The 27,866-nt window shown below is 47.2% G+C and overlaps 1 protein-coding gene across 1 annotated transcript; it reads right to left on the reverse strand.

Moving 5' to 3' along the window:
- Positions 1 to 2,307: 2,307 nt before the first annotated feature.
- On the reverse strand, positions 2,308 to 16,813 carry NSMCE4A (NSE4 homolog A, SMC5-SMC6 complex component). The gene is made up of 11 exons (XM_047073551.1): positions 16,492 to 16,813; positions 15,710 to 15,787; positions 12,908 to 13,038; positions 10,431 to 10,582; positions 8,439 to 8,538; positions 7,658 to 7,748; positions 6,683 to 6,777; positions 4,515 to 4,563; positions 3,714 to 3,808; positions 3,528 to 3,613; positions 2,308 to 2,422 (listed from the first exon to the last, which is right to left on the reverse strand). The coding sequence occupies exons 1-10, from the start codon at positions 16,781 to 16,783 to the stop codon at positions 3,539 to 3,541; spliced, it is 1,158 nt and encodes a 385-aa protein (XP_046929507.1). The 5' UTR covers positions 16,784 to 16,813; the 3' UTR covers positions 2,308 to 2,422; positions 3,528 to 3,538.
- Between the last annotated feature and the right edge of the window lie 11,053 nt (positions 16,814 to 27,866).

The raw sequence follows: 27,866 nt of genomic DNA on the forward strand, positions 1-27,866 counted from the left end.
GGTGAGCATACGTTCAGAATCAGTGCGATAAAATCCCATACCCCTGAATCTTGTTTCTAAGTGTATCAGACTTTGGGGGCGGGGAGGGTAGATAGACCAAGCGTTTCAGCTGTCTGCAGAACTATCCCCCAAAATTTGTGACTTAAAACCCCCACCATCTTATAATAGCTCACAATTCTGTGTCAGGTATTCAGGCAGAGCCCGCCAGTGCTATCTGCCCTACGCATCCCCATTAGAGCAGCTTGGGGATATTCAGGTGACAGCCGGACTAGTCCGGAGGGTACAGGCGACACGCCCTTGAGGATGGCTGGAAGGCTGGGCTCGGCTGGTCCCAGTCCGGGCCTCCCTTGTTCACGTAGTTTCTGGCCACTGGGTAGCTGGCCTTATTACAGGTGACTCGACTCTGGTAACTCATCAGACACCACAAGGCTTCTTTTGATGTAGCCTCCGAGGTCCCAGAACGTCACTTCTGCCGTCTGCTGTTGCTCCAACAAATCACCAAGACCAGCCCAGATTCAAGGGGGGAGGAAACAGATTTTCCTCTCAAATTTGCCACCATCTTTTAATCTACCACTCCAAGGCTCTGAAAACTCCATCACCCACGGAGGAAGGCAACTCTAGACATGTGTGCTTGAAAGATTGTAATGTTAAGACCACGTATGTGATTCCATTTATGTGAAATGCCCAGAATAGGCAAATTTTGACAGAAAATAGGCTATCGGTTGGGGCTCAGGGGTGAGGAGGTGGGCGAGGAAGGGTGATGGCCACCGGGTATGGGGTTGGGGGCGAGAATGTTCTACATCAGACCGTGGTGATGGTTACAGAGCCCTGTGAAGAGACTGATGAGTTGTTTGCCAGGAATGGGTGAATGACAAAGAGTATGAAGTAAACCTCTGCAAAGCCGTTCAATGAAACGGAAGAGAGAGCTGGAGTCTGGAGCGGGAGGTGAGCCGGGGTGTAGGCAAGGAGCCAGATCATGTGAGGCCTCGGACGGTTCTGAAAGCTCAGGTTGTTCAAGGGTCAGAGGCGGTGGGGAGTCACTGAGGCTGATGAGCGGTTCTGAAGATGTGCAGGAGATGTGAAGGGCAGGAAGGAAGCAGGGACAGCAGATGGGAGGCTTCTGTCGCAGAAACCTGGGCAGGATGGAGAATCAGGACACCAGATGGGGAGTCGTGACCGATCAAGGTAGAGGGGAAGAAGAAGAGAAATCCTGGGTTTCTTTTGAGGAAATAAAGGAGTAGAGGGACCAGCACAGGGATTACAGGGAAGACAGATTTGGGAGCTGTTTTATACCTATGTTTAAAACAGCCCCAATGCTGGCAATAAGCCATTGCACATACATCTGTAGCTTTTTGGAGTTGAGTCAAAGTCGGAAGAATGTTTAGGATTAATTCATGAGAGTAAGATGGGGGGAGGGGAAGCAGGGAAAGCAACAGAATTTTAAGTGCCAAATGCACAGCATTTAACCCGGGGATCTATTTGGGTAGGAATCACCAGTTTGGTCTAAAATAGCCCCTAGAGGATGCTGAGAAAGGGGGTGCCACTCCACGCGGATCCAGGACGGCCAGGAGGGGAGAATAGAAGAGATCCTTGTTCAAAGAGGAGACAGGACAGTAACTGAGGGTCCTGGTAGTGGTTTTAAGGTGAGAGATGAACAAGCATGGTTGAAGGGAAAGTGCTCGGCATGGAGAGTGGCTGACAAGCCCGAGGACCAGGAAGGGCTGGGACCCAGAGCCTGCCAGAGAAGCGACACTCGGACACTTGACTCGGACACCAGATGGGAGGAGGGAGACAGGGAGGATGTAGCAAGCTGTGGAACGGGAAAGGGAACCAACAAGGGGCTAAAAAACATCAAGGACAGGCCTGAAGGCCCAGCCAAGATCAGAAGCTTGGGAGTCGCGCCCGTCTGGTTGTCCTCTGTGTGCACACAGGGGACCGCTGATGGGAGCTGTGGGGATGGTCGTTCAGCCTGGCCTGGCAGAGGACTGAATAGTTTCTCGTGTGTAAATCACAGGCTGAATCATAGAAAATGGCTGATATTTGACCATGTTTTACCTACACAAACAATTTCATACAGTTCAATCCAATATTGGTTGACTTGACCAGCTAACTTTACATTTAGCTAAAGAGATATAAAAAGAACCATAATGATCTGTAGGCCATTGACATCCTAACTAAAAAGCTTTCAGTGGAACAGGACTAGAGAAAGGCCAAACTCTGGCATAATCAGAAAATAAAGAGTAACTACAAATATTTGTGAATATGGCAGTGAATTTCCTTTAATCAAAGACAACCAGGACCAATTCATTAACTATCAAAAGCTACATTTTACTAAAAACAATCTGTCTTTAAAAATGTTTAATCATACAATATATACAATACATGCTGCTTTCCTGTTTGGATTTCACTATCCAGTTGAGTCCTAAGAAAGAGGAAAAAAATAGCTGGTTAACAGTTTGTAAATGATAACATGAATCCAAAGTTTACTAGATATACATAAATAGACTCCGACAGCCAGTGCTTTCTCAGTGAGGAGGGCCCCGGTCCACCCACATTATATATCTTACATCTGCTCTCTTTCCCTCAGTTATCTTGGAACCAAAGCAGATTAAGTATTCAAAGTTCATTTTAACTCTCAAAATTACAGAAAATTTGAGTTAGAAAAATAAAACCTTAACAATGTTCTAATTCAAAATCTCCCCCCCCCATTTTACAAATTGGATTTATAGACAAAATGAAGCTGAGTGAGATGAAGTCATCTCAGTGATTTTAATGTTTATTTATTTTTGAGAGAGAGACAAAGTGTGAGCAGAGGAGGAACAGAGAGAGAAGAAGACACAGAATCCAATCCGAAGCCGGCTTCAGGCTCTGAGCTGTCAGCACAGAGCCCGACTCGGGGGCTTGAACTCACGAATTGTGAGATCATGACCTGAGCCGAAGTCGGACGTTTAACCGACTGAGCCATCCAGGCACCCCCTCCGTGATTTTAAAGTCAGGGGCAGAGCCAACAGAATCCAGGTCTCCTGACTCCCACCCACAGCAAATGCCCGATCGTCACTAAGATTTCCTTCTAGCATGTTCTCCTTCATAAAAATTGAAGAAGTGTTTCACAGCATAACTCACATTTAAGAAACGCCCATTTACTGACATCATTCCAAGGTAAATCTGTCCTAATCCTCCCTTTCTACTTCATAGCTATAAAATAACCAAATCAAATCAGACACTGAACACGACTGATGGGAGGGTTCAGTATTCGATTTATCTAGTTTATCAACTCGTTGGGGCGGGGGGGGGGGGGGGGTAGGAGGAGCCAAGCCAGGAACACACTCCTGCTCCGCCCTTCAGAACCCCGAAGTAATCCAAAGAAGGGGACTTGCAGCCACTAGGTGGCGCGCTGCCTTTCCCATCAGCACGCACAGTTCTAGGACTGGGGCACTAGAGGGAGGCAAATCCCAATTTCACCAGAATGCGAAAAAGGAAGGTGGTTTGGAATGCTAAGTAAGGTTTCATAACATAGGAAATGTTACCTTTGCTGGCGTCAGGCGCTTAGCCTCTGCTGGCTCTGGCCTGAAGCAATCACAGGTTCTGAGATCTCAAAGGTCTTCACGATCTCCTGGTGGAGAACAGAGAACATTTTGGGCACTGGGTTAAAGGCAAATGCCGTTTGGGAGACAGGACTACCCCGGGGAAAGGGGCAAGGGGCAAGGCTTTACCTCCCAGTCTCGGTAACTCAAAGCTATGATTCCTTGATTCCTAATTTGGGTGTTTTGGTCAATTCCCTCACTTTCTTCATTAATATTAACGGGCTCTGTTGGAAAGACAAGTTTTCAAAGGTTATCGAATCACAGGAGGTAGGCTGAACGTAAACTGTTGAACAGGAACGAAGCCTGTATCGAAAAGACACTTATAATATTACATACTTATTAGGATCCCACGCATCATTGACTTGTTATAGTGTTGTAGCAAGTAATCCATTTGCTTCCGTTTTTAAAAAACCCCACAAGATGGAGTGACACGTTGCAATCATTTAAAAACCTCTGCAGGTCTAAGTACTAACCACAGAGCTGAGCTCTAGTGAGTCCCAGAGAAGTTAAGAGCTTTTAAAGTAACAATAAAGGCAATGGATGTACTTGATTCTCTGCAGGAGACCTTAGGAAACAAAGGACTCATGGAGACTGGTGAAATTATTTGAGAAAGATTCTCCCAAGGAGAGGAGCGAGGTGGCTTCAGGGGAAAATAGAAGGAAGGAAAGTACAATAGTAACTGCAATTACAAACATTCTAGATAAAAACTGGAGGGACTTTCTTGTCAATCTTTAAGGCAGTAAGTGTTGAGTCAATGATACAGATGAACCCTCTGGCTTTAAATGATGGCGATATTTTCAGTAAAGATACAGCAACGTAAAAGTTGGATACCTAAAATGCAAACTCATTTACATTTAGAAAGCTGCATTTCATGAACTCTAATAACACATTCGTTTTCTCAAAAACTAATCTTAACATAGTATCCTTTACCTATTATTGGCAGTCGGTCTTGGTCAAGCTTTATTCTTGCAAAACCATCCTAAAACACAAACATGATTTTAGATTTGGATTCAAAAACCGATTTAAAAAATTAGATCCAAAACCTGTAACCACTGGATGAAAAGCATTATTCCTTAATTAGAAAGCTCCATATCCCAGACACTCAAAAGGTACCATAACAATAATGAGATTACGTAGACAAGAAGATACATGGGGCTTCCCTCGGGTTTCTGATCAGCCTCTATCCTGAGGATCTGCTAAATAAAACTGAAACTGGCTTATCTCTTTAACTGATTCATGCGTATTTTTGAACACTCCATATTTTATCAGGTGTTAGCTCATCATCTACCGTTGACAAAATATGCCTTTGTTATCATTTCTGGGAAGATACTCTGGTCGATACAAGATTTTTGTTTAAGGTTAAAATCAAATTCATCTTACATATGCAGCAGTGCAACCTGTTACAAGACTAAAGATAGGTCTAAAGTATACTTCTTTTCTTATATTTCAGTATATTTTTGAGTAGGGTTTTTTTTTTGAACCTTCTATTTTGAAATAATTTCAAACTGAAAGAGCTACAAGGCTACTATAAAGAACCTTTATAGTGAATGTATTTTTAAAGTTTATTTATTTTGAGAGAGAGAGAGCGAGCATGTGCCCACATATGCGACAGGGGAATGGCAGAAAGAGAGAATCCCAAGCAGGTTCCACAGTTAGCGCAGTGCCTGATGTGGGGCTCAAATCCACAAACCGTGAGATTATGACCTGAACGGAGATCAAGAGTGGATGCTTAACCAGCTGAGCCACCCAGGCACCCCTCCCTTCCTATATTCTTCACCAAGCTTCACGAAGTTTTTCACCAAGTTTTTTTCACCAAACTTCACTGTTAAAGTTTTGCCACATCATTTCACTCTCTCTACATATTCATTTGTAATTGTTTTTTAAGTTTATTTATGTTGGAAAAGAGACAGCAAGTGGGAGAGGGCCAGAGAGAGAGAGAGAGAGCGAGAGAGAGAATCCCAAGCAGGCTACACACTGTAAACACAGAGCCTGATGCAGAACCCACGAACCTTGAGATCATAACCTGAGCTGAAGTTGGGACACTTAACTGACTGACCCACCCAGACACCACTGTACTAGTAATTTTTAAAAAAAAATTTTTTAATGTTTATTTACTTTTGAGAGAGAGAGAGAGAGAGACAGAGACCGTGCACATGAGTGGGGGAGTGGCAGAAAGAGAGGGAGACACAGAATCCGAAGCAGGCTCCAGGCTCTGAGCTGTGAGCACAGAGCCCAATGCGGGGCTTGAACCCACGAACCATGAGATCATGACCTGAGCTGAAGTCAGACGCTTAACCAACTGAGCTACCCAGGCACCCCAAATTTTTTTTAAGTTTATTTCTTTATTTTTGAGACAGACAGTGCAATTGGGAGAGGGGCAGAGAGAAAGAGAGAGAGACAGAGAGAGAGAGAGAGAGAGAGAGAATTCCAAGCAGGCTCTGTGCTGCCAACACAGAGGCCGATATAGGGCCTGAACTCACAAAACCAGGAGGTCATGACTTGAGCCAAAACTAAGAGTCCTATGCTTAACAGGCTGGGCCACCCATGCACCCCGCCCGTATTAGTAATTTTTATGAGATAATAAATGATAGCCTGCTCCCTTTCCTTAGTACTTTCAGTATATGGTTCTTGAGGAGAACAAGACATTTTCTTACCTAACATGGCAACTATCAGATGTGGGTAATTTAAATTTGGGAAATTGAACATTTATACCACACTGTTCTCTAATTTATAGTTCCATACTCAAACTCTGCCAATCCTTTTTATAAATAATTTCCAAAATGTAAAAGCAAGCTCACAACTTCTTTTCTTAAGGTTACTTATTATGTTGAGTAATCTCTACACCCAACGTGGGGCTCGAACTCATGACCCTGAGATCAAGAGTCATATGCTCCATCGACGGAGCCGGCCAGGCGCCCTTCGCACACAAATTTTCAGCTAGTTTCTTCTGCCTGTGTGCCAATGTTTTGCTACAACGCAAATACATACATACATACTGGTTAGTACAAACACCTCTGCCAGCTCCCACCCATAGCTTTTACTATGTACCCTCTTAAAAGCTATAAAAGATAAAAAAGAGAAATAATCTTAAGTCTTACCCTTATAATGAAGGAAACATGAAAGATGTTTTCCACTGTTCGGGGAAAGGAATGTGGATCAACCACAAAGTCAAAGAAGGACATAGGAGTATCAGCTGTAGACGAAAAAGAAAAAAAAAATTCTTCAAAACGGGAAAGATGGATTTTGCTAATCAGTAAGACAAATATTCTCTTGTGTGCACAGAGGAAGGAAATGGGCCCTCAACCTGCTGTTGGGAGTATAAAGGGATACGGCCCTTCTGGAGGCCAGTTTGGCCTACCTATTATAAAATACGTATGCCCACTGATCTGGCAACCCTCCTCCTACAGAAATGTCGGCAGGTGCGTGCAAAGCTGTGTGCCAGGATTCTCTGCTACAGCGGCTTTCACGAGAGTAAGATGCTACAAAGAACTTCCACTCGTCCACTCACGGGGGACTTGTTCAGTGTATTTATGACACAGCCCTACAACGGGAATCACTGGAGAGAAGGGCGATCTACCCGTATCGACGTAGAAGAATGTCGACGTGGAAAACTCAGGTTGTGGAAGAACGTGTATATTATGATCAGCTTTGAGAAAAGCAAAACCAGCAAAGATGCCCAACTTACTTATGTGCATAGTTACATAACTGACATAAAGCTAAGACGATCTGAGCACGCAAGGCACGCCATACAAGGGGCTGCTTCTAGGGAGCGAGGAGAAGTGGAACAGGTACTTGACTCTACCGCTCTCACTTCTATGGCACCTTTTGTTTTGTAACAGAAAAAATACCCCATCTTTTAAAAACAAAAATGAAAAGTTACTTTGCCAACAACCTCACATGGGATATCTAAAGGAGAGAAGCTGCGTTACATATATAGGCCGAAAAGCAATCAAAATGATTCAAACATTGTACAGAACCGAAAATGCGTTTTAAAAACTAACTTCTCATCGAAAGGGACATGTGTTTAACTGATAAATACAAATTGCTCTACTTGAACTTGGTATCATACTTACGATCCTCTCGGAAATAGGTCTGCAATAATCCCAAAATTCTTTCCACTTCCTTTTCTGTTGCTTCTTGATGAGATTCTTCCATTTCACTTAACTGAAAACACAAAGTCGTTACCAGACTGATCTACTTGCCTGTTTGCGTCTTCTGCCCTCTTCCGCGCCCATATTTGTCTAAATGTCTTTTATTAGGGATCACTACCAGTTTTGACCCCCATCTTAAAATTTACAGTTAAAAAAAAAAAAACAACAACTTTGTTTCAGTTAACATTTTTCTATTAATTTTTTAACAGAGGAGTTAACATGACCAAATCAACCATGTTCAGGTTGAACATAAATAAAATAGCACAACACAAAAAGTGGTTCAGAACCGTGGTTCTCAACTGGGAGTGATTTCTGCCTCTTGGGGACATTTGCCAATACCTGGAGATGTTTTTGGTTGTCACAACTGGGGATGGGGGAGGAGGCGGCTACTGGCATCTAGTGGAAAGAGGCCAAGGATTGCTATGGGGCCTCCTGCATCGCACAGGGCAGCCAATCATGATGGACAATGTCCCTGCCCCCAGGGCTGACTGTGCTGAGGCTGAGAGCCCCTGATCCACTACAGAAAGGAATTAAAACTAAGACAAGGGTTAACCCGGTAAAACGTTTAAAAGCTTAAATTATTTAAGTGATTATTTAAGTAACCAAACCTGACTCCAGACCCTAAAGCTTAGAAAAGATGGCCAAATTGCATGTATATTATATTAACAGCTACTTTAACCGTAGGCATTTTTAGAAGACAAACCTGGTCAGGCATGGTCTTCTTCTCTTCTGTCGTGGGACCTTTTCTCGGACGATCGCTTCGTGGCTTTGGCACAGGGAACTCTCCTTGTATTGAACCCAACCTAATGAAAAATATGCTTTCATGTCCTTTTTTGTTTGTTTTCTAAACCAATTCCACTAACTGGAAGCAGTTCCCACGGAATGGTCAGATTCAGACCAGGCTTCAGTGCTGTATGAGCTGACATCAGACCGAAACTCTGGTCGGGTCTGTGACATCCTTTCTGCTCCCTCTGTGTTTCTCAAAGAACTCCTAGGAGCTTCTCTCAATTACAGATACCTCCTCAAACACCTTCATATTTTGCTTTCAACAGCAGACCGGTCAACATGCCTGTGGTCTTCCCAGCTAGCCTACTGTGTTCTTGGCAAAGCCAACTTCAGATCAGGGAAGAAGAACATGTGGGGAAGAGGAAAAAACAGTTCCCCTGGGGGTTAAAAGCCTTTGGACTAGGGTGCCAGTGCCGAGGCTCACAGCCTTGGACTACGGAACATACCTGTCTCGGGAGAACAGGTCAAACAGAAGCCATGGGATTCTTTTCCCCTCTGGACTCCCCGTACCCCCTAAAAAAGGCCCAAATGCAGACTTAAGCTACAGTAATAGATGTACCACGCAGCGATCACGGCCCCGAAAACATAGACCCGTGTGGTCCCTCTGCCTGAGGAGATCAAAGGGTGCAGTGTAGACGGACAGATCCAAATCCACACACACGTGTCCATTTCAGCGCAATGGGGTGGATCCCACAGCATCATACTAGAATAATACTGTGGTGCTGGGAGCGCATGTGGGCAGAGGTCTACCCAGACGTGGGAGTGATCCGGTTGCGATCTCTGATCTTGCCTTCTATCTGTCCGGAGAAGTTACCAGAGGCTTCCAAGTTAGGGTCTGGGACATCAGCAAACATTCCCAGGTGGAAAAGATGGGGGAAGACATTGTAGGCCAAAGACACAGCAAGTGCAAGGGCACACAGCTGTAAGCACTTCACTGTGGGTGCAACTTCGGCAGGATGAGGAGACAAAGTTTAAGGCACAGCACCCAAGGCTCCCTTTAATCTTGGGATTTAGGACAGAGCCAAGAACTCAACAGCAAAAAACAGAGATTTGGACTTTATCCTGTAACGAAGAAGTGTGACCTTTATGCTGTAATGGAGGCAGTGCTAACTGCCTGTGCTAACTGAAGGCTTTTTAAAAACCTAGGCCTCGCCCCACACCTGTGCATCTCCAGAGCCTTCTAACTGAGGCGCTACCACTCTCGGGAGGTTTGCAAGGGTAAATCAGAACAGACAAACCGCCCAGGAGCTATATAGCACTTAAGAAGAAACAACAGCAGAAAGAATCTGCTGGGGGACACAGCCAGGGCATTTGAAGATGAGAAGAACCAGTGAGCACCATTCTTAGTTTCTCCAAAAGGACTGAACTAGGAAATGAAGACGGAAGCTAATGTGAGTATAAAAAAAAAAAAAAAAAACTTTTCAAAACTAGACCTGTATCCAAAAAATCAACCGGGCACTGATGTGACCGTGACTCAAGCAGGCTTCAAGTGTAGGTCAGTTGATCGTCCGACAGGAAATTACGGTAAGTGGCAATTTACATACATTGGTAGGATCTGAAGATACTCTCCATAAGAGGTATCGTCCTCCTACATGATAAGGATTAAAGGTGACAAAACAAAGCCAGACGTTTTGCCCCAGACCGGAAGTCTCACATACTAGGAAACAAAGGAGCCGCAGGGCACCTAGTAAGAGGTCCTGGCCCACAGCCTTCCCTGCTTAAATTAAGCAGGATGAGGATCCATCCACATCGAGATTTTATGGGCTTTTCAATCAAAGTTTACAAAGTCTCCAAACAATGGCATCATGACTGTCACCTCCACAATACCAAATAATGTTTGTTCCTACAACGAAAAAACAACTTAAGGTTTACAAATGACTGGTCTGTCAGATTTTTAAAATAATCTTACAGAAAGTGGAATGTATGGGTTTTATTAAAGGTGTTTTCTGCTGTTTTGCCTGATATTTTCCAGGAGTCATAGACTATGAATTCAAAATCAGAACTATCTTCATCACGGATGAGTTCTTCAGCTTCTAGCGGATTTACACCCATATGTGTCAGCTACAAAAATGAAGGGAAACAAAAAACCCCAGTTAAGCCACAAGCAATCATTCACCACATCAAATAATCTGCATCAGTAAACTTTAAGAGGCCAGAGGCAAAGCCTGTTTTCAAGGCCCTAACACGCTGGCTAAATTTCTTTCGATACAGATAATTTCATACATAAATTCCAACTTTCAAAGGCAGAAACACGAGAATGAATGAACTTAGTCCATCAAAGTATTAGGAAAGCAGTTCCGGCATACGAATCTGAAATCACATCCCAAATCAAAGCCTCCAACACAGAACAGGCCAGGTTTAGCTGGCTTTCGGATTTTCATTTTAGCCAACCTCCTAGAGACCACTACTCAGCTTGCGTCTCAGTATATCCAGAGAGCAGTGGCCTAGCGTCAGAGAATCATTCATCCTAAAACTGCCTTCCTGCGAACAGTTGCCAGAAGTTTAGTAATTCTCTCATCCCCAACTATCTTACAGAAAATGAAAGCGCTTTGATTACATTATAGAATTATAAAATGCCTCCAAGTTATCAAATTAAAACAGTTAATATCAAATGTGAACAGTCACAAAGCTCTCAAGGAGCTGACCCCTATTAAAGGCAATCAAGTTGTAAAGAAAAAGGCTGCAAGAACCAGATCAGGGACATAAGGTCGGCATCCATCACCCCCGCCCCCTGCCACCTTGTCTCCCCCCCCCACCACGTGGGAGGACGGGTCCGTTTCTGTCTGGTCCAGTCTACCAGTCTTTTTTTTATAGAACCTACATTTGATGTACTCAGAAGGATCTTCCCCACCCAGCCATCACAGAGCTATTAATTTAGGGTTTTACTCTGAATGCCTTAAAGACTTCCGGAATTTATTTTGATTTGTTCAAGTACACAGCTCACTTGGATAAATACCAGTAATTTTAAAAAAGACAACCCAGTATATGGTCATTTTATTTGTTCAGCTGTATGTTAGTGTGCATCTTCCAAATGCATTATGCCTCACGATAAAAAAGTTAAAAAAGAAGATTTTACGGTTTTCAATGTAAGTTAAATTTCAGTTTTAAACCATTTAAGGTTTTATAAATTTTTTTTTTCAACGTTTATTTTTTTGGGGACAGAGAGAGACAGAGCATGAATGGAGGAGGGGCAGAGAGAGAGGGAGACACAGAATCGGAAACAGGCTTCAGGCTCTGAGCCACCAGCCCAGAGCCTGACGCGGGGCTCGAACTCACGGACCGCGAGATCGTGACCTGGCTGAAGTCGGACGCTTAACCGACTGCGCCACCCAGGCGCCCCCATTTAAGGTTTTAAAAACAACAGAAAACTCATCTGCCCCCTGCCTTTACAAAAGAATGAATGTATCTGGTCCGATCTCACAGTACTAAATCATTTTAATAGCCATTTGACAAACATTCAGTCAGAAATTCAAAGGTCTAGCAGCAATGCTAGGACAGAGCTTCGCTCAGAGTGGAACCAAAAAAAAAGAAAAAAATCAACAACAGGGTAAAATGCAAGGTCAGCTTCATTGTGCCTTTTTTGGTAAATCCACCAAGGAAAAATTTTTTAATTTGGGGTAACAACCATCCAAAAGAAAGGTAAATAAAACAACCACAAAAAGACCCACAAAATAGCAAAACCCTAAGCATATTCATGTGGTTCCCATTTATTCTCAAAGACAGAGGAGAGGGGCACCTGGGTGGCTCGGTCGGTTAAGCGTCCGACTTCGGCTCAGGTCATGATCTCATGGCTCGTGGGTTCGAGCCCCACATCGGGCTCTGTGCTGACTGCTCAGAGCCTGGAGCCTGCTTCGGATTCTGTGTCTCCTCCTCTCTCTGTCCCTCCCCTGCTCTTGCTCTGTCTCTGTCTCTCAATAATACATAAATGTTAAAAAAAAAAAAAAAAAAAAAAGACAGAGGAGAACTTGCCCCCAGGCCTAACTCATCTCCAGCTGAGCTCTGCCACCTGCTGCGTGGGTTTTGTCCAGCCAGGACAAAGGGTCCCCAGTCACTGAGAATGAGCTAGAATACTTATGAACTGATAGTTCAGGGGAAAAATGGCCATTTGTAAATAAACGTAGCACCCAGAATCTTTACTTCGAATGCTAAGAGATTTCGAAACCTCTAGGCTGCCGCCCTGTATTCCTCAACATGGCTCTCCTGTCATCGTTTAACTTGGTGAGATGAGATCTCTTTGGGGGAATCTGAGACTTGTGCCCCACCACCCCCCCAAGAAAAGGAAAAAGGAAGTGAAAGCCATTGGCATACAGATCTAATCAAAGCAGATAATTAATCTGTGACCTGGGACACATTTTTTTGTTTAAGATTCCGCAGCTTTGAACTTACTAGAGTTTCAACGTAGCGCAACATATCGAACGAGTTCAGATCAGAACGCAGCTGCTTTGCCTTCTCTTTGCCCAAATCCGAAGCCAAAACAAGAAACTGGGCATCCAGGACTGCTTCTCTTGCCCGGGACACTGTTCAAAAAGAGAAGGAAAATACACATGACTCACAGGGATTTTCCCGAAATTTCCACCTACTTACTTGCCATTTCCCACTGGACCAACCAAAAAAAAATCAAAGGAAACATACCCATCTCCCTCTAAAACCTGGCTCTCATGCCCAACCCACCAAAATCTGGAGTCAAAGCTGACCAGTCCTCCGGGCTCTGTGCAGACAGTTCAGAGCCTGGAGCCTGCTTCAGATTCTGTGTCTTCCTCTCTCTCTCTGCCCCTCTCCCGCTCATGCTCTGTCTCTCTCTCTCTCTCTCAAAAATAAACATTAAAAAAAAAAAAGCTGACCAGCCCTCCTAAAAGCCCCTCTCCCTCCAGGGTCCTTCTCCTCCTGTGAACTGAACTACCATCTCTTTATAGCTTGGGTTCAACAAAGCCTGTCTCCTCTCTTAACACCCAGCTTCTCCCCCCCCCCCACCCCCAACGCCAGCAGCCCCACCTCGGCGTCCCTCCTCGACGCGAGCGGAGGTAAGTCAAAAGGAAGGCCTGCTCCGTGTAAGGCCTGGTGGCTTGTTGAGCGGCCACCACAAACCGTCAGGGGACATCAACAGAAATAATGGCACCGTCTGGGCAGTCAGCCTAAGACTCACGCCCCGGGTGCCAGCCCGGGCCACCACGTGCACAGAGGCCACGCAGCAGGGTGGCGACCCTGAGGATGGAGGGCCCGAAGACGTTTGACAGAGGACCCGGGATTTAAGACAAGCTATACCGAGAAAAAGATTTAAACAGGAGTCAAGAAGGGAACAGGACGACGAAGTGTGCAGAGGCGAGGGACCGGCCCTTTGGAGGAGACGGCGGGGCTGGCGGGACTGGGAGGGTGAAGAGGGCCCTGGGAACACCCGGAAAGGCAAACCGGAAAGGGAGCCAAGAAGAGGCGAAGGCGGCAAAGTTCAAGTACAGAAACACCTGTGCCTGGCGTGCTCCCGGAGGCCTTGTGGGTGTCGCGCTTACTGAACACACACCTCCAGCGGCTGAACTTGGCTGACTCCCGTTTTTGCTTTTATACATCATTCTTCTCCCTTTTTATTTCGGGGGTGCTGCTGCGGGAGCGACCATGCGTGAGAGAGGGAAGCAGAGGCCAGGCCGCTCCGGGTGCCTTGCCTGCTGGCCTCACAGCACGGTCGGCGAGAAAAGCACAGACTTCTCGGTCACAGCTGGCTTTGAGGCTCCCACCGAGGGAAAACCATGAGTGCCAAGGATCTAGAATTCTGTGTTTGCTGAGCGAGCGAGTAACTTTGCCTTAAAGAGGTGACCCAGTCAGCACAGGGCCATCAGCCGAGGAGGGAGTGATGTGTGGCCCAAGAACTAATAAGATGCATAGTAAAGTACAAAGGGGTGAATGAGTCACAGACAGCGCTAACAAGGGGTGAGGAGGGATTTAACCAGGTGAAAGGGAAACGCTCAGTTCTGGAAGGTTTTAACGAGATTTAGCAAATGTGGGACACCAAGATGGGGAACAGTGCAGAGGCTGTGACCAGGGCTAGAAAGACACTCATTTGAGAACATGCAGACGTGGCAATGTTAAAAGTGAGCAACAGTTAAGCCATTAGTCGGACTGGGAAATTACTAGAAAGAAAGGGTCTGGTCCTCAAAGAACATGAAGAATTGTCTGGGCAGCACAAGTTGTTGACTCTTCCTTACCACCGAATTTGTCTGCATTCTGCCTTTCTGCTGCCACAGAACTGTTAGGAGGACGGTGGGGAAAGTGGTCTGGGGACTTGCTCTAGGGTTTGGGGCCCCAGTGCCTACTCAGGGGGTGCCCGACCTGCCTTCTGTCTTTGAACAGACTACTGCTGCCACAAACCCTTTTAATTCAAACCAAGATTTTTTTTTTTCATTTTCAGAGAGAGAGAGAGAGAGAGAGAGAGCGCACATGCACGCCCATCGGGGAGGGGCAGAGAGAGAATCCCAAGCAGGCTCCACGCTGCCAGCGAGGAGTCCTACATGGGGCTCGAACTCACCGAACTGTGAGACCATGACCTGAGCCAAAATCAAGGGTCGGACGCTTAACCGACTGAGCCACCTAGGTGCCCCAAACCATGATTGTTTTTTAAACTCCCCTCTCCCTGTGGAGGGTGCTCAGTGCTCTGACATATCTCTTTATCTCTCTCTCACCACCCCCCTACTAGGGACCAACAGCTCCACTAGTGGACAAGGCCACTACACCCCTGCCCCCCACCATAGGCGGACCAATAGCAAGGAGCTGGGAGGAGGGCAGGACTAGAAATAGGATGTCACAGCCCAGCTCAGTTCTCCTTTGATTCATCCATTCAACAAACGCACCCTGGGGATACAGCAGTCAATACCACAGAAAGATAAAGATAATTCATGCAAGTATAATACAAGTTCTCAACCTTGAACGAGCAACAGAACCACCTGGGGGGCTTGCTAAAACAGGCTGCTGGCTGCGCCCCCAGAATTTCACATAAAGCCTTCAATACACCTTAGGGAATGGTAAGCACAACACAAGCAGTATAACCACTCCAACGAGAAAGCTTCCAAAACTAGTAAAGAAAACACTACTATATTATGTGGGAATTGTTTGATGTCAATAATATGGCTCTTATATAAAACGAATAAAAAATTATCCTAAAACTTACAATAAAAAGCTCCCATATATAAAATAATGAATTACCTCCATTAAACAGAGTGTTGGCCTCTTCAAGGACCTCAGTTAGTTTGTCGCTGGCATTCAGTATATCCTCTCGGTTTTCTACGTAAAGAAATACAAGGTTTGGCAAATGTGCTCATCATTCACCAAGTCCTTAATAAAGTGGTCACCTGGGGTGCTGAGGAGTCCTGCCCCTGCTCCCTGGGGTGATTATTTCACACATCTCTATCTTTTTAACCAAAGCGTCTCCGAAAGAGAAAGGTGACTGTACCTTTAAGGAGCATGAACTTTAAAAGGGGCCTTGCTGCCTTTAACCTTCACCCAAAGGGCTCCACTGCTTCTGCAGCCTCCGAGGAGCGCTCCTAACAGTGGTTCCCAAACTCTGCAAGCCACAGGGGCCCCTGGAGGGCCACCCGACAGATGCACGCGCCACCCCGAGTTTCGGAGTGGGTAGGTCCGGGGTGCGGTCCTGGTGCGGGCCATTTCTGACAGCTCCCTAGTGGCGCCGCCCGCGCTGGGCGGGCGACCCCTCGCGGGACCCACCGACTGCCAGATACGACACCCGGGGCCCGAGCCCCGCCGCCACTCCTTCCCGGCCGTCTGGGTTCGGGCGGCGCCGTCCGGCCCCCTCGGGGCCCGCGCGCCCCCGCCAAGGTCGCGCGGCTCGCTCCACGCGACGGCGCGGGGCCACCCGGCGAGCCAATCGAGGCGCGGCCGGGCGGCGCGGGGTCGGCGCGGGCTCCGTTGACCAGCCGGGCCGCGCGGGCCTGCGTCCCGCACCTGCCCCCGCCCGCGCCCCGCCTTACGTTGGACCGAGTTGATGAGCGCCCGGTACTGATGGCGGATCTGGCGGCACAGGCCGTGGTCGGTCTCCGCCTCCAAGCTCGCGGGGTCCACCATCTCGTCCCCGGAATCCGACGGCTCTGCCTCCTCCAGGCTCGGGCGCTCCGGGGCCTCCCTGCGCTCGGGCGCGGCGCCGCGGCGGGACACGGGCGACAGCGGGGACCGCGAGCGGGAGCGGGAGCGGGTGCGATCCCGGTGCGGGTCGCGGCCCCGGCCCCGGCCCTCGGACCGGCGGCCGCTGCTGTCCCCGGACATCGCGCCAATTCGCCGTGCAACTTCGGAACGGCGGAAGTTCGCGCCAGAAACTGAAACCCCTGCTCGGCGCGAGCGCCCGCTCCCCGCGGAACGCGGCTCCCGGGCCGGCGCCAGCGCACAGCGACGCCTCTGGCGGGAGGCCGGCGGCGGGCGCGGTGCTGGGCGCTCCCGAGGCGCCGCGGGGCCCCGGCCCCGGCCCTCCGCTCGCTGGCCGTTTGCCGCACCCGGGGCCCGTTTACTCCTCGCTGCGCCGGAGTCACGGCCTTGGCCCGCCAGGCCCCCCACCCGGCCCGCATCTTCCCGGGTCTCTTTGGTTCCCCAGGACACCGCCACGGCCTGGCGACGTCAGGGCGCGCAGGGCACGTGTGTCATGGAGGCTGCCGCGGATGACGCCGGGCTCGGAGGCAGAGATGTGGCTCTGTGACCTGAGTTTCTCCGAGCCATCACGGGGCGGATCCACTGAGGTTCACGTGCAGCCGGCAGTCCCACTCCTGGTGAAGCCAGAAGGACAACAAAAATGAACAACAAAAAATTGACTTTCTCCTAGTAAACTGTTAACCGTCCCTTCTAAATAGCTACAGCATGGCAGCTTATGTTCACAATTGGTTCTCAAGCTAAAATATTCTGAAGTATCTTCAAAAAGGGTCCAAGACAGATGGAATTATATTCAGAAAAACCTATGACTTTCATGCTACGTATTTGGGGTTGTATTGCAAATGTTGTTTCTCAAAAGTTCTCTTTGGTGCTGAGAATGCATTCGATTTTCTCAAAGAAACAAAAGTATAAGTTGCGTTTCTATGTAAGGCTACAAAAATACTTCTGTGCGTCTTGTACAGTCAGCTGGAGGTAAACCTGTTTGCAGCTGCCCCACAGCCGGTACAGCACCGCAGCCCTACTTACCTGGGTTTCGGAAAAGGTAAAAGCTGGTGCCTGCTTCATCGGATGCATTATAATTGGCCTAAATGAGTCGTGGCAATCTTATCCTCCTTCCTCAATGACTGGACTAGGGACGGGCATGTAATCCAGTTCTGGTCAGTGATATGGGAGGGGGCGTCCCATCTGCATGAAACACAAAGCCTCCAGAAAAGAGAGGCTTTATCCCCACCCTCACTCCTTCTTTAAGATGCTGATGTGATAAAATGGTACCCAACACGACAGCAGCCATCTATGACGAAGTGACAAGCATGAGGAAAAGACCAGGATGCTAAGGGACAGAGGAGAAGAAGGATGGACATAGCTGAGTTGCTGAGTAACTGCCTGTCTCCAGACTGCTTGTTAAGTGAGCTGTAAATATCCTGTGCTAATTGTTTTGCGGTTATCACTTGCAGCTCAGCGTGTTGGGACCGAAACAAGAAGTTAGCATTCTTCTAGGTGGAAATTCATTCCGAGCTCCGGATACAAATACCTGGAGCATTTCATTCAGTTCCATGAGGTTTTGGTGTGTTCTAATGAGCCAGACACCCTACAAACACAGTAGATCACGAGGATGGCTCAGAGACTTGTCTTTGCCTTCCATGGTCTCACAAAGAGACAGACATGAAACTGATCCTAAAATTCATATGGAAATACAAGGGATCCAGAAGCCAAAACAATCTTGAAAAAGAAGAACAGAGTTGGCAGGACTTGCATTCCTCCATTCCAAGACTTACTACAGAGCTGTAGCAATTAAGACTGTGTGGTGTTGGCGTAAGGCTAGACAGATTGATCGATGGGATAAAATCAAAACTCCGGAAATAAACCTTTTCATCCACGGTCAATTGATTTTTTACAAAGGTGCCAAGACAATCAATTCAAGGGGGAAAGAACAGTCCTTGCTACAAATTGTGCTAGGACAATAGGATATCAACATGCAAAAGAATGAAGTTGGACCTCTCCCTCGTGCTATATATGAAAATTAACTCAAAATGGATCTGATCTAAATAAATGTAAGAGCTAACAGGATAAAAATCTTAGAAGAAAACACAGGTACAAATCTCTGTGGCCTTGGATTAGGTGATGGTTTCTTAGATATACCCCAAAAGCACGAGCAACCAAAGGAAAAAAAAAGATAAATTGGAGACCAGGTTAATGGTCATTTGTTAAAGCAGTAAGAAGAAACTAATACCGGTACCTAGGATGAGCACCTATGATAAAAATTATCATAATTTTTTAAAGTTTATTTATTTATTTTGAGAGAGATCACAAGCAGGAGAGGGGCAGAGAGAGGAAGAGAGAGAGAGAATCCTAAGCAGGCTCCACGCCGTCAGCATAAAGCCTGACGTGGGGCTCGAACTCATGAACCGTGAGATCATGACGTGAGCCAAAATCAAGAGTCAGACGCTTAACTGACCGAGCCCCAAGAAAGGTGGAGGTTAATTTGAGGTAAGGGTGGGGACAAATGGAGAATAACCCACATGATGGGTAAAAGGTTTATCAGGGTTTCTTCAGCTAGGTATAATAGAAACTCCAGTACAGGACCTTCGCCAAAATTGTTACAATGTTCCTTGTGACACTGGAAAACTAGAAGCAGGCAGTCCAGAATTAGTGTGTTGGCTAATTGCCTCAACCCAATGGGCACATGTCACTGCTGCTCACATCTGGTCACATGGCCTCAACCCAACTGCAGGGAGGCTGGGAGACGTGTCTTCTCTTTCTCTGTTTCCCCATCCCTTCTTCTTTACTGTCAAAGCCCACTTTCCAATATAGAAGCCAAAAACAAAACAAAACAAACAAAAACCCCCAGATACTCACCTTTCCTCCCCCCCTTGGACCTGGGGCGTGGAATATGGTCATTCTTGACCAATGGGACTAAGGAGAAGTCTATGGAAGGTCTACTCAGAAATGTTTTCTCCACAGTAAAAATAGACACTGAGAGGAAATGTTCCTCTTTAGTCAAACGTCGTTCTGTCCACATGTGCTGCTCAAAGTGAGGCAGCGATCTTGGGGCCACGTGGGGACAGATTAACAAATAAACATTACAAGTCAGAAAGAGATGATGAAGCAGAGACCAGAGAGCGGGGGAGGAGGTTGACTGAGTGTACTCCCTCCTCCTTTCCTGGGATTAGCATGACATGACAATGAAGAACTGGCAAGGAGTAACCCAGAGGGGGACATCTGGCAAGCAGGCCTTCATGAACACCGGGCAGAGAGGAGAGAGGCAGGAGAGTTTCGGGTGGGGCAGAGGTGGAGGGACTGAATCCCTCGGTGCATAGGGTGTCCATCAGGCTGTGGCTGGGTACCAGCTTTCCCGCAAATCAAATGGGAAAATGTGTACGCTCTCGGGTGGGAAACAAAGTTTCTAATAGTTCCAGCACTGAGGAAGACAGCCAGCCACTGGGGGATCCTTCTGGTCAGAGCTGATTTGGTGCTAAGAATGCTGGATGTGGGGTCTGTGTATGTCCAGCCAGGGCCGAGTTAGATCATCCACGATGCGTGTATAGCGGCTAGTGTCATAAACATGTCGCTTGGTGTGATTTGGTATTCAGTATATCTCTCAGGGAGATCCTGGCACTCCTCGTCGGCCAGGCTGCCAGGAGAAGGCAGTAGTTAGTAAAAACTCAACGCCCGCATTCTCCAGTAGCCCCTGCTATGCTGGCGATTGCGTGAGTCTGTGATGAAACTCTGCCCCCTTTTCTGGGTGCTTCGTTTATTAATGCATGTTTGTTGAGGGGCCACTATGTGCTAAGCCACAGGCTGGACGCTCGAGATGCAATATTAAAGACTGCGAGCAAGGCCCTGCACGCATGGAGCTTACGGATTTTGGAGAGAGACAGACATCAAACAAGCGAAACAAAGATGAATGTATATTACCTGCTGTGTTAGACGCTTGGAAGGAAAGGATTTGGAGCTAGGCAAGAATCTTACCTGGATAGCAGAGTCAAGGCCGTTAAGCTGAGGTGAGAAGGTGCCCAGGATGGAAGTCGGGGCGCAGGCGGGGAGGAGAGCAGAGCAGGAGGCAGCCAGGGCCGTCGCTTGGTGTTTAGGAACTGCTTTGTTCCAAGGTGGGAAATAATCAGAAATGTGTCAGGGTAGACTCTCCGAAGAGTCTCCTGCTATAACACAACTCAATCCTGTATATGCCATAATTTGTATGACACTCCTGGGCTCGTGGAAAATAAAGGAAGTGTCTACAGGAACGCAAAGGCGAGCCCAGGACTCATGGGAGCCCTTGACACGTGGAAAACTGTCCACCGTGGTTGCAGGTGCACTCGGGGGGCGGCGGGGGCATAGGGCCTGAGCATCCACAGCCCTGCTACACACATTGTTCGGCTTAAGGCTATCAAGGGCCCATGAGACGCCAGGCTCTGTGAGCAAGACAGACAAGATCGCTGCTGTCACAGGCGGATGCCAGCTGGCGGTCTTATCAGGGAGAAAGACAACAAACAGGGAATAGATAAATAATTTCGGATGGTGACAATATGAGGGAATTCAAAGGCAGCATATTGTGGGAAGGAGTTACCTACCAGGTGGTGAGCAGTGTGGGTGGGTAACTTTAGCTGGGGTGGTCTGGGAAGCCCCCGCCGAAAAGCTGACATTTCAGTTAAGAACGGGAGTCCGCCATGTGAATTGGGGGGGGCAGGGGGGACGCGAGTGTAGAACTTTCCAGATCTCTTTTCCCAAGCGTCTGCCCTAAGTCTAGACACTGATCCAAAAGCTTCTGAGAGAAAACAAAGCCCAGGACTGGGACGTGCCTGCCTTCACTGTCAAGACCTCCAGGCCGGGGTGCCCAAAGCACCCCAAGTATGAGAGGGAAGCGTATGTACAACCCCGAGCCCGTCTCACCTGGACGTGGACAGGAGAGGAATCACCTGCCGTGCGGTTTGGCCAGAGAGCAGAGGGGCTGTTTGTCGTCAGATATACAGCATGAAGCCAGAGAAAGGCATACGCACCGTGCATGCCGCTCACCTGGCGTGGGACTGGGGCGCAGAGACAGCGAGAGATTATTAAATCTGTGCTGTTTCAGTGAGGTGTTAATTGTATCATCTCGGGAGAGAAATGTAATAAATGTTCATGTTTAATTTGTACGATGAAACAATGAGTGCAAATTCTCAATCAAAACATGCAAATAAATATTTCCCAGGCTCTCGAGGCCGAAGGGTCGAAATGGTCAAAAAAGGATCATTAGCCTTCGCACCACGGCCGCCTCCCTATTTTTATGGGGCAGAACTACAGCCATCTTAGTAACCAGCAGCGGATCGGTGAGACTTCTGCTCCTGGAGAGATTTCCAGCTGGCAAAACGAACAGCTGGTATTAGCCTGGGGACATTTTGGAACACGCTTAAGCGCAGTGTCTCATGCCATCTTCCAGGACGCCGCCTCCGTTTGCTTTTCTTTCGTTTTGTTAATGTTGAAGAGGATCTGTAAATAAAGAAATCAAAAGGGCCAGTAAATTCAAAACATTTTTTATTTATTTTTTTTCTTTATTTATTTTTTTTATTTATTTTTTTTTATTGCTTATTATTTTTGAGAGAGAGAGACAGAAAGCAAGCAGGGAAGGGGCAGAGAGAGAGGGAGACACAGAATCGGAAGCAGGCTCCAGGCTCTGAGCGCCCAGGACAGAGCCTGACGTGGGGCTCAAACCCACAGACCGTGAGATCATGACCTGGGCCGTAGTCAGCCGCCCAACCGACTGAGCCACCCAGGAGCCCCTCAAAACATTTTTTAAATGTCATGTCATGTCATTGAAACGGTGTCTTAATGTGACCACGCCTGCTATGTATTTGTCATCCCAAAAGTCGAGTCCATGGCCTCAATAATGCTTTAGACCAGTGCTTTCCAAATGTTAGTGTGCATTTGAATTACAGGGGATGGTTATTAAAAACACAGATTCTGGGGGCACCTGCGTGGCTGAGTCGGTTGAGCGTCCGACTCTTGATTTTGGCTCAGGTCACGATCCCAGGGTCATGGGATCCGGCCCCTCATCAGGCTCCGTGATGAGCGTAGAGCCTGCCTAAGATTCTCTCTCCCTCTGTCCCTCCCTCACCCACACTCTCGCTCTCTCGTAAATAAATGAATAAATAAAATTAATCTTAAAAATACAGATTCTGATACAGTAGGTTTTGGGAGGGGGCCTCTGATTGTCCACTTCTAATTCCCAGGCAATGCCCATGCTGCTGTTCAGGGATCGTACTTAGACCCACCAGATGAATGGAGAGGCAGAACAATTTACTCACCTCTGAAGGCCAGGGTGAGATACTTTTTGTCATTGAGGTATAATTCACCTACTGTAAGATTCACACTTTTAAGTGTACGATCCAATGGTTTTTATTATATTCACAAGAGTTGCACAACCATCACCAGAATGAACTCTAGAACATTTTCATCACCTCGGCGGGGGGGGGAACCAACCCATACCCATATCCGTTCGGAGTTACTCCCCATTCCCCCGGTGCTCTCGCAGCCCCTAGCAAACACTAGCCTATTCTCTGTATGCACAGACTTGTCTATTCTGGATGTTTCGGGTAAGTTGAATCATCAACATGTTGTCTTTTGTGTTGGCTTCTTTCATTTAGCATCATGTTTTCAAGGTGTATCCACATTGTAGCATCATCTGAATAATATTCCCTTGTATGGATATGCTACAGTTTATCCACTGGTGGACATTTGGATGGCTTTCACCTTTTTGCTGTCATTTATGATACCTTGGTATTCTTCAGTCATTCGAATATTCTTATTTTTTTTAAGTTGATTTACTTAGAGAGACAGAGAGACAGAGAGAGCATGAGCAGGGGAGGGGCAGAAGGAGAGGGAGAGAGAGAATCCCAAGCAGGCTCCACACTGTCAGCACAGAGCCCAACACAGGGTACAATCTCACGAACCGAGAGATCATGACCTGAGCTGAAGTCGGACCCTCCGACTGAGCCCCCCAGGTACCCCAGTCATGTGAATATTCTGGTGCCACACTCCCTGGTTCATCCAAGAGGAGTTACTGTTGTCCAGCCTAGAGTGCTTTCAGCAGAGTTGAGGGCTGTAGCGGGGCAGGGTGGTGGGGGTCTCAGAAGAGGCCCAGCAAAGCCATTAGCCTTTAGGGGGGTTAGTACAATTTGGTCAGGTGGTCTGAGAGCACAGATATTACCATTTAAAAAAATAATTTATTTTGAAAATTGAAATTTATAGAAGTTGCAACAAGAAAGACCTTGGGGCGCCTGGGTGGCTTAGTCGATTAAACGTCCGACTTCAGCTCAGGTCACGATCTTACGGTCCGTGGGTTCGAGCCCCGCGCCGGGCTCCGTGCTGACAGCTCGGAGCCTGGAGCCTGCTCCAGTTTCTGTGTCTCCCTCGCTCTCTGCCCCTCCCCTACTTGCGCTCTCTCTCTCTCAAAAATAAACATTTAGAAATATTTTTAAAAAAGAATACAAAGATCTCCCGTATCCCCAGTCGTTACTTGTATTTATGCCCCCCCCCCCCGCCCCATGTGGATACTCACTGTTACTATTCTTTATTCGCGGTCAAGTTGTAGACTTGATGCCCCTCTTTCCTCAGCGTGACCCCGCCACCCTGGACTCTTCCCTGCGTAACCACAACACAACCACCCCTATCAGGAAATCAACACTTTACAACTCTGGCATCCCGTCATTACACCCCATTCCTTTTGTCCCAATGGGGTCCTGACATTTCTGGTCCAAGATGTCATCCAGGATCACACGATGTCTCTCTTTTTCATCTCCTGCAGGAGCAGCTCCTTGGTCTCTTGTTACTTTCACTCTTGACAGCTGTAAAGAATCTCCCTTCTGTAGATTCTCCTCAACTTGGGTCTTCTCAATGTTTCCTCATGTCCAGACCCAGGCCGCGTATCCTTGGCAGGCGTAGCACCAGAACGGAGCGATGTTCTCGGTGCTTCACCCCAGGGGCACGCGAGGTCTACCTGCCCTACTGGTGATGTGAATCTTGATCACCTGGTCATGCCAGTGTCTAGCAGGTTTCTTCACCATAAAGGAATCCTTTCTCCCTTTGTAGCTGATAAATATTTTGTCGGGGGATAACCCAGGACTATGGCACTATCTCCTACTTTTCATGCCGGGATATCATGGCTTGTAGACCCCCTCAAGAAATAGAGATAGGGGCACCTGCGTGGCTCAGTCAGTTAAGCGTCCGATTTCAGTTCGGGTCATGATCTCGCAGTTCACGAGTTCAAGCCCCACTGTCAGCTCAGAGCCTGGAGCCTGCTTCAGATTCTGTGTCTCCCTCTCTCTCTGCCCCTCCTCTGCTTGCACTCTGTCTCTCTCTGCCTCTCAAAAATAAATATTGAAAAAAAACAAAAGCACCTCCTCCATGAAATCTGTTCTGGTCATTGAACGTGAAGGTGACCTCTGGAAAAAAAAAACAACAACAAAGAAACAGAGCTGGAAAATATATGTTCGTATTTACCTAGTCACACATAATAAACACATCCTATTTATCTTTTATCTTTATCTCTAGATAGATACATAGATAAATTTAAAACGTGTTCAAATAAGAAAGGGGGAAAAAAACCCACACATTTACACCAACCTCTAACTCCAGTACAGCACCTCTAGGTTTTTTTTCCTAGCCTTCCATATTACAAATCCCTTCTCAACTGTGGGAAACCTTGGTCACCATTATCATCAGTAAGCATATTTACTTATTATTGTAACCAACCTTCACATGTGCTGGCTGCATGCTTGGGCCTCCAGCCTTCACATTAGCTATCGTTGCTGATGAATCCCCTCACCGATATGCTCTCTTGTCCCAAAGCGGTCATCTTGGCAATGGCCTTATGGCCACTACTCCTTTCGTGTCACTAACACCTGATACATCGCAGCAGCGAATACATCTCTTTCATCGAGGTACCATCTGAGCTCACCGCCAGCAACAATTTTAACAATCGTACTGCCACATTGTACCTGGGACAATTGGTGTGCCACCGGGCATCAGTGACGGTGTCCTCCTTGCCAGTCAGGTAGCAGGTGAAACCACTCCCAAATCCTATCCTGCTGTCCGTTTTCTTGGACCACCCTGCTTCTGGCACCAGCTGTCACTCTCTGTGACACCCATTGGCCTGCAGGAATTTTGTTAGGGGTGCAGTCATGGAAGGGAAGGAAGCAGGATTGGGCAGAAGGGGAGGCCGAATTGCCCCTCACGCATCTCTCTTCGGCTGAGACCGTCCGCAAAAAGACCACAGCACTTCCAGCAGCTGGGGTAATAAGGAAGTTCTTTTTTCTTTCTCCCCCTAGAGGGGCATCTGGACAGCACAGCACAAGGTCAGCCACAAAATCATCCAGGCTGTTCTGTAACGACCTGTAGGCACTTTGTGCTTTGTCTATAGGTCGATTCTCAAATCTGAAAATCAACGAGCATGTTTTTATTATTGGATTTCTGTGAATAGCATTTCTTGCAGAGCTAGAGGTCAAGAGGATTACTGATTACATTTTCTTTCTTAAACTTTTGCTTCCCTCTGTCGTTTCTAGTTGCTTTGAGTGCATCTTTGAAGAAATATACTGTCCACTGTTTCCAACCTCTTCACCCAGTCCACTATCTATTTCTTCTGGAGATCTCTGTCCCAGGACCCCGTCTACACCCTTGATTTGGATGAGCTGTAAGCCCAGTCTTGCTGGACATTTGTCCCCGTGGGGCTTCCCTCTCCTGCTTTCTTCTGCTACATTCTGTATTTAAAACCTTTCTTAGTTTTGGGGCGCCTGGGTGGCTCGGGGCGGTTGAGCATCTGACTCCAGCTCAGGTCATGAGCTCACGGTTCGTGAGTTCCAACCCCACATCAGGCTCACTTCTGTCAGCATGGAGCCCACTTCAGAGCCTCTGTCCCCCTCTCTCTGCCCCTCCCCTGCTTGTGCGCGTTCTGTCTCTCTCTCAAAAGTACATAAACATTGGGAAAAAAAAAAAACACCTTTCTTAGTTTATGCCCTGGTTTTACTGAGGCAAGTTTTTTGAATCTGAAAAATGTCTCATTCCACCCTTCCATTTGCTTCATAGTTTGGCTGGATATAGAATTTTGAATGGAAAATATATATATTTTTTTTCATCAGGAATTTAGAGACATTGTTTCTTTGTCTGCTTGAAACGGATTCTGAAACACTCAACACCCGTTCCAGGTACTGGTCTTCGGGCTGGAGATACCATGCAGAATGAGACAAACTCCCTGCTCTTAGAGAGGAGATAGATAATAAACAAAAGCAAGACCAAAAATAACATTTTGGTAACGATTAGTGCTATGAAGGATGTAGCCAAGGCTAAGGGTGTAAATGCTGATCGTGACTTATTTTAGATATGCTGGGCAAGGACATCTTCTCTGAGGTGACATTTGAGATGAGACTTGAATCGTGAGAAGGACTGAGTCACGCGAAGATACAGGGAAATTGTATTCTGGTCAGAGGCAACGGCAAAGAGAAGTCTGTGAGGATTCAAGGAGTCTGGCATATTGGAAACTTCAGGAAACTTCAGCACAGGTAGCTGGAGTGTGGTATCCAAGGGAGACAGTTCTGGAAAAATGAGTTTGGTTCTGATTCTCATTATTGATAAGTGACCTGTGATCTGTTTCTAGAAATACTTAAGACTGGTGGTGGATCGGAGATGGCCATGAATTCTTTGAAGCTCCTCCCACTGACAGAGGGGATTTATGTCTTTCTCCCCTTTAATGTGGGCCCCACGACCATCTGACCAATAGGACACAGGAGTGACACAGTGCCAGTTCCTGGATCCAAGGCTTAAGAGATTGGCAGCTTCCACATTCTGTTTAGCGGAACATTTACTCTTGGAACCTATCCTCTGTACTATGAGGAAGCCCAAGACACATGGAGAGGCCATGTGTAGGTCACGGGCGAGCTAGCAGCCAAAGCTTGTGTCACCTGCCAGCCATGTGAGTCTTTTGGGCGTCCAACCCCCCGAGCCTTCAGATGGCTCTAGTTCTAGCTCTCGTCTGACGACAGTTTCGTGAGAGCCCTCCCTCAACATAAGAACCACTTAGCAGAGCCCAAGAAACACGCAGACCCATGAGGGATTTGTAAGATACTGTGCCAGGCACCTACTGGGCCCTTTCTATCTGGAGATTCACCTGCTTCAACTGTGGGAAATAGTCTTACATTCATTCCTTGATAATTTCTTCTTTCCACTTTTTTGTTTCGTGTCTGCA

The sequence above is a fragment of the Lynx rufus genome, unplaced genomic scaffold (assembly GCF_022079265.1).
Source record: "Lynx rufus isolate CCGP_SWC_20201006 ecotype Redwood Valley unplaced genomic scaffold, mLynRuf1.p SCAF_11, whole genome shotgun sequence".
In the NCBI taxonomy this organism is placed as follows: domain Eukaryota; kingdom Metazoa; phylum Chordata; class Mammalia; order Carnivora; family Felidae; genus Lynx; species Lynx rufus.

Bases quoted from the DNA above. Each gene is read 5' to 3' on its own strand.
- NSMCE4A (XM_047073551.1), bottom strand. From the start codon at position 16,783: ATGTCCGGGGACAGCAGCGGCCGCCGGTCCGAGGGCCGGGGCCGGGGC. The intron at 7,749-8,438 runs GTTTGTCTTCTA...TTGTGTTTTCAG, and splicing joins AGAAGACCATGCCTGACCAG to TTAAGTGAAATGGAAGAATC. The intron at 3,614-3,713 runs GTAAAGCCTTGC...GTTCTCCACCAG, and splicing joins TGAGTTACCGAGACTGGGAG to GAGATCGTGAAGACCTTTGA.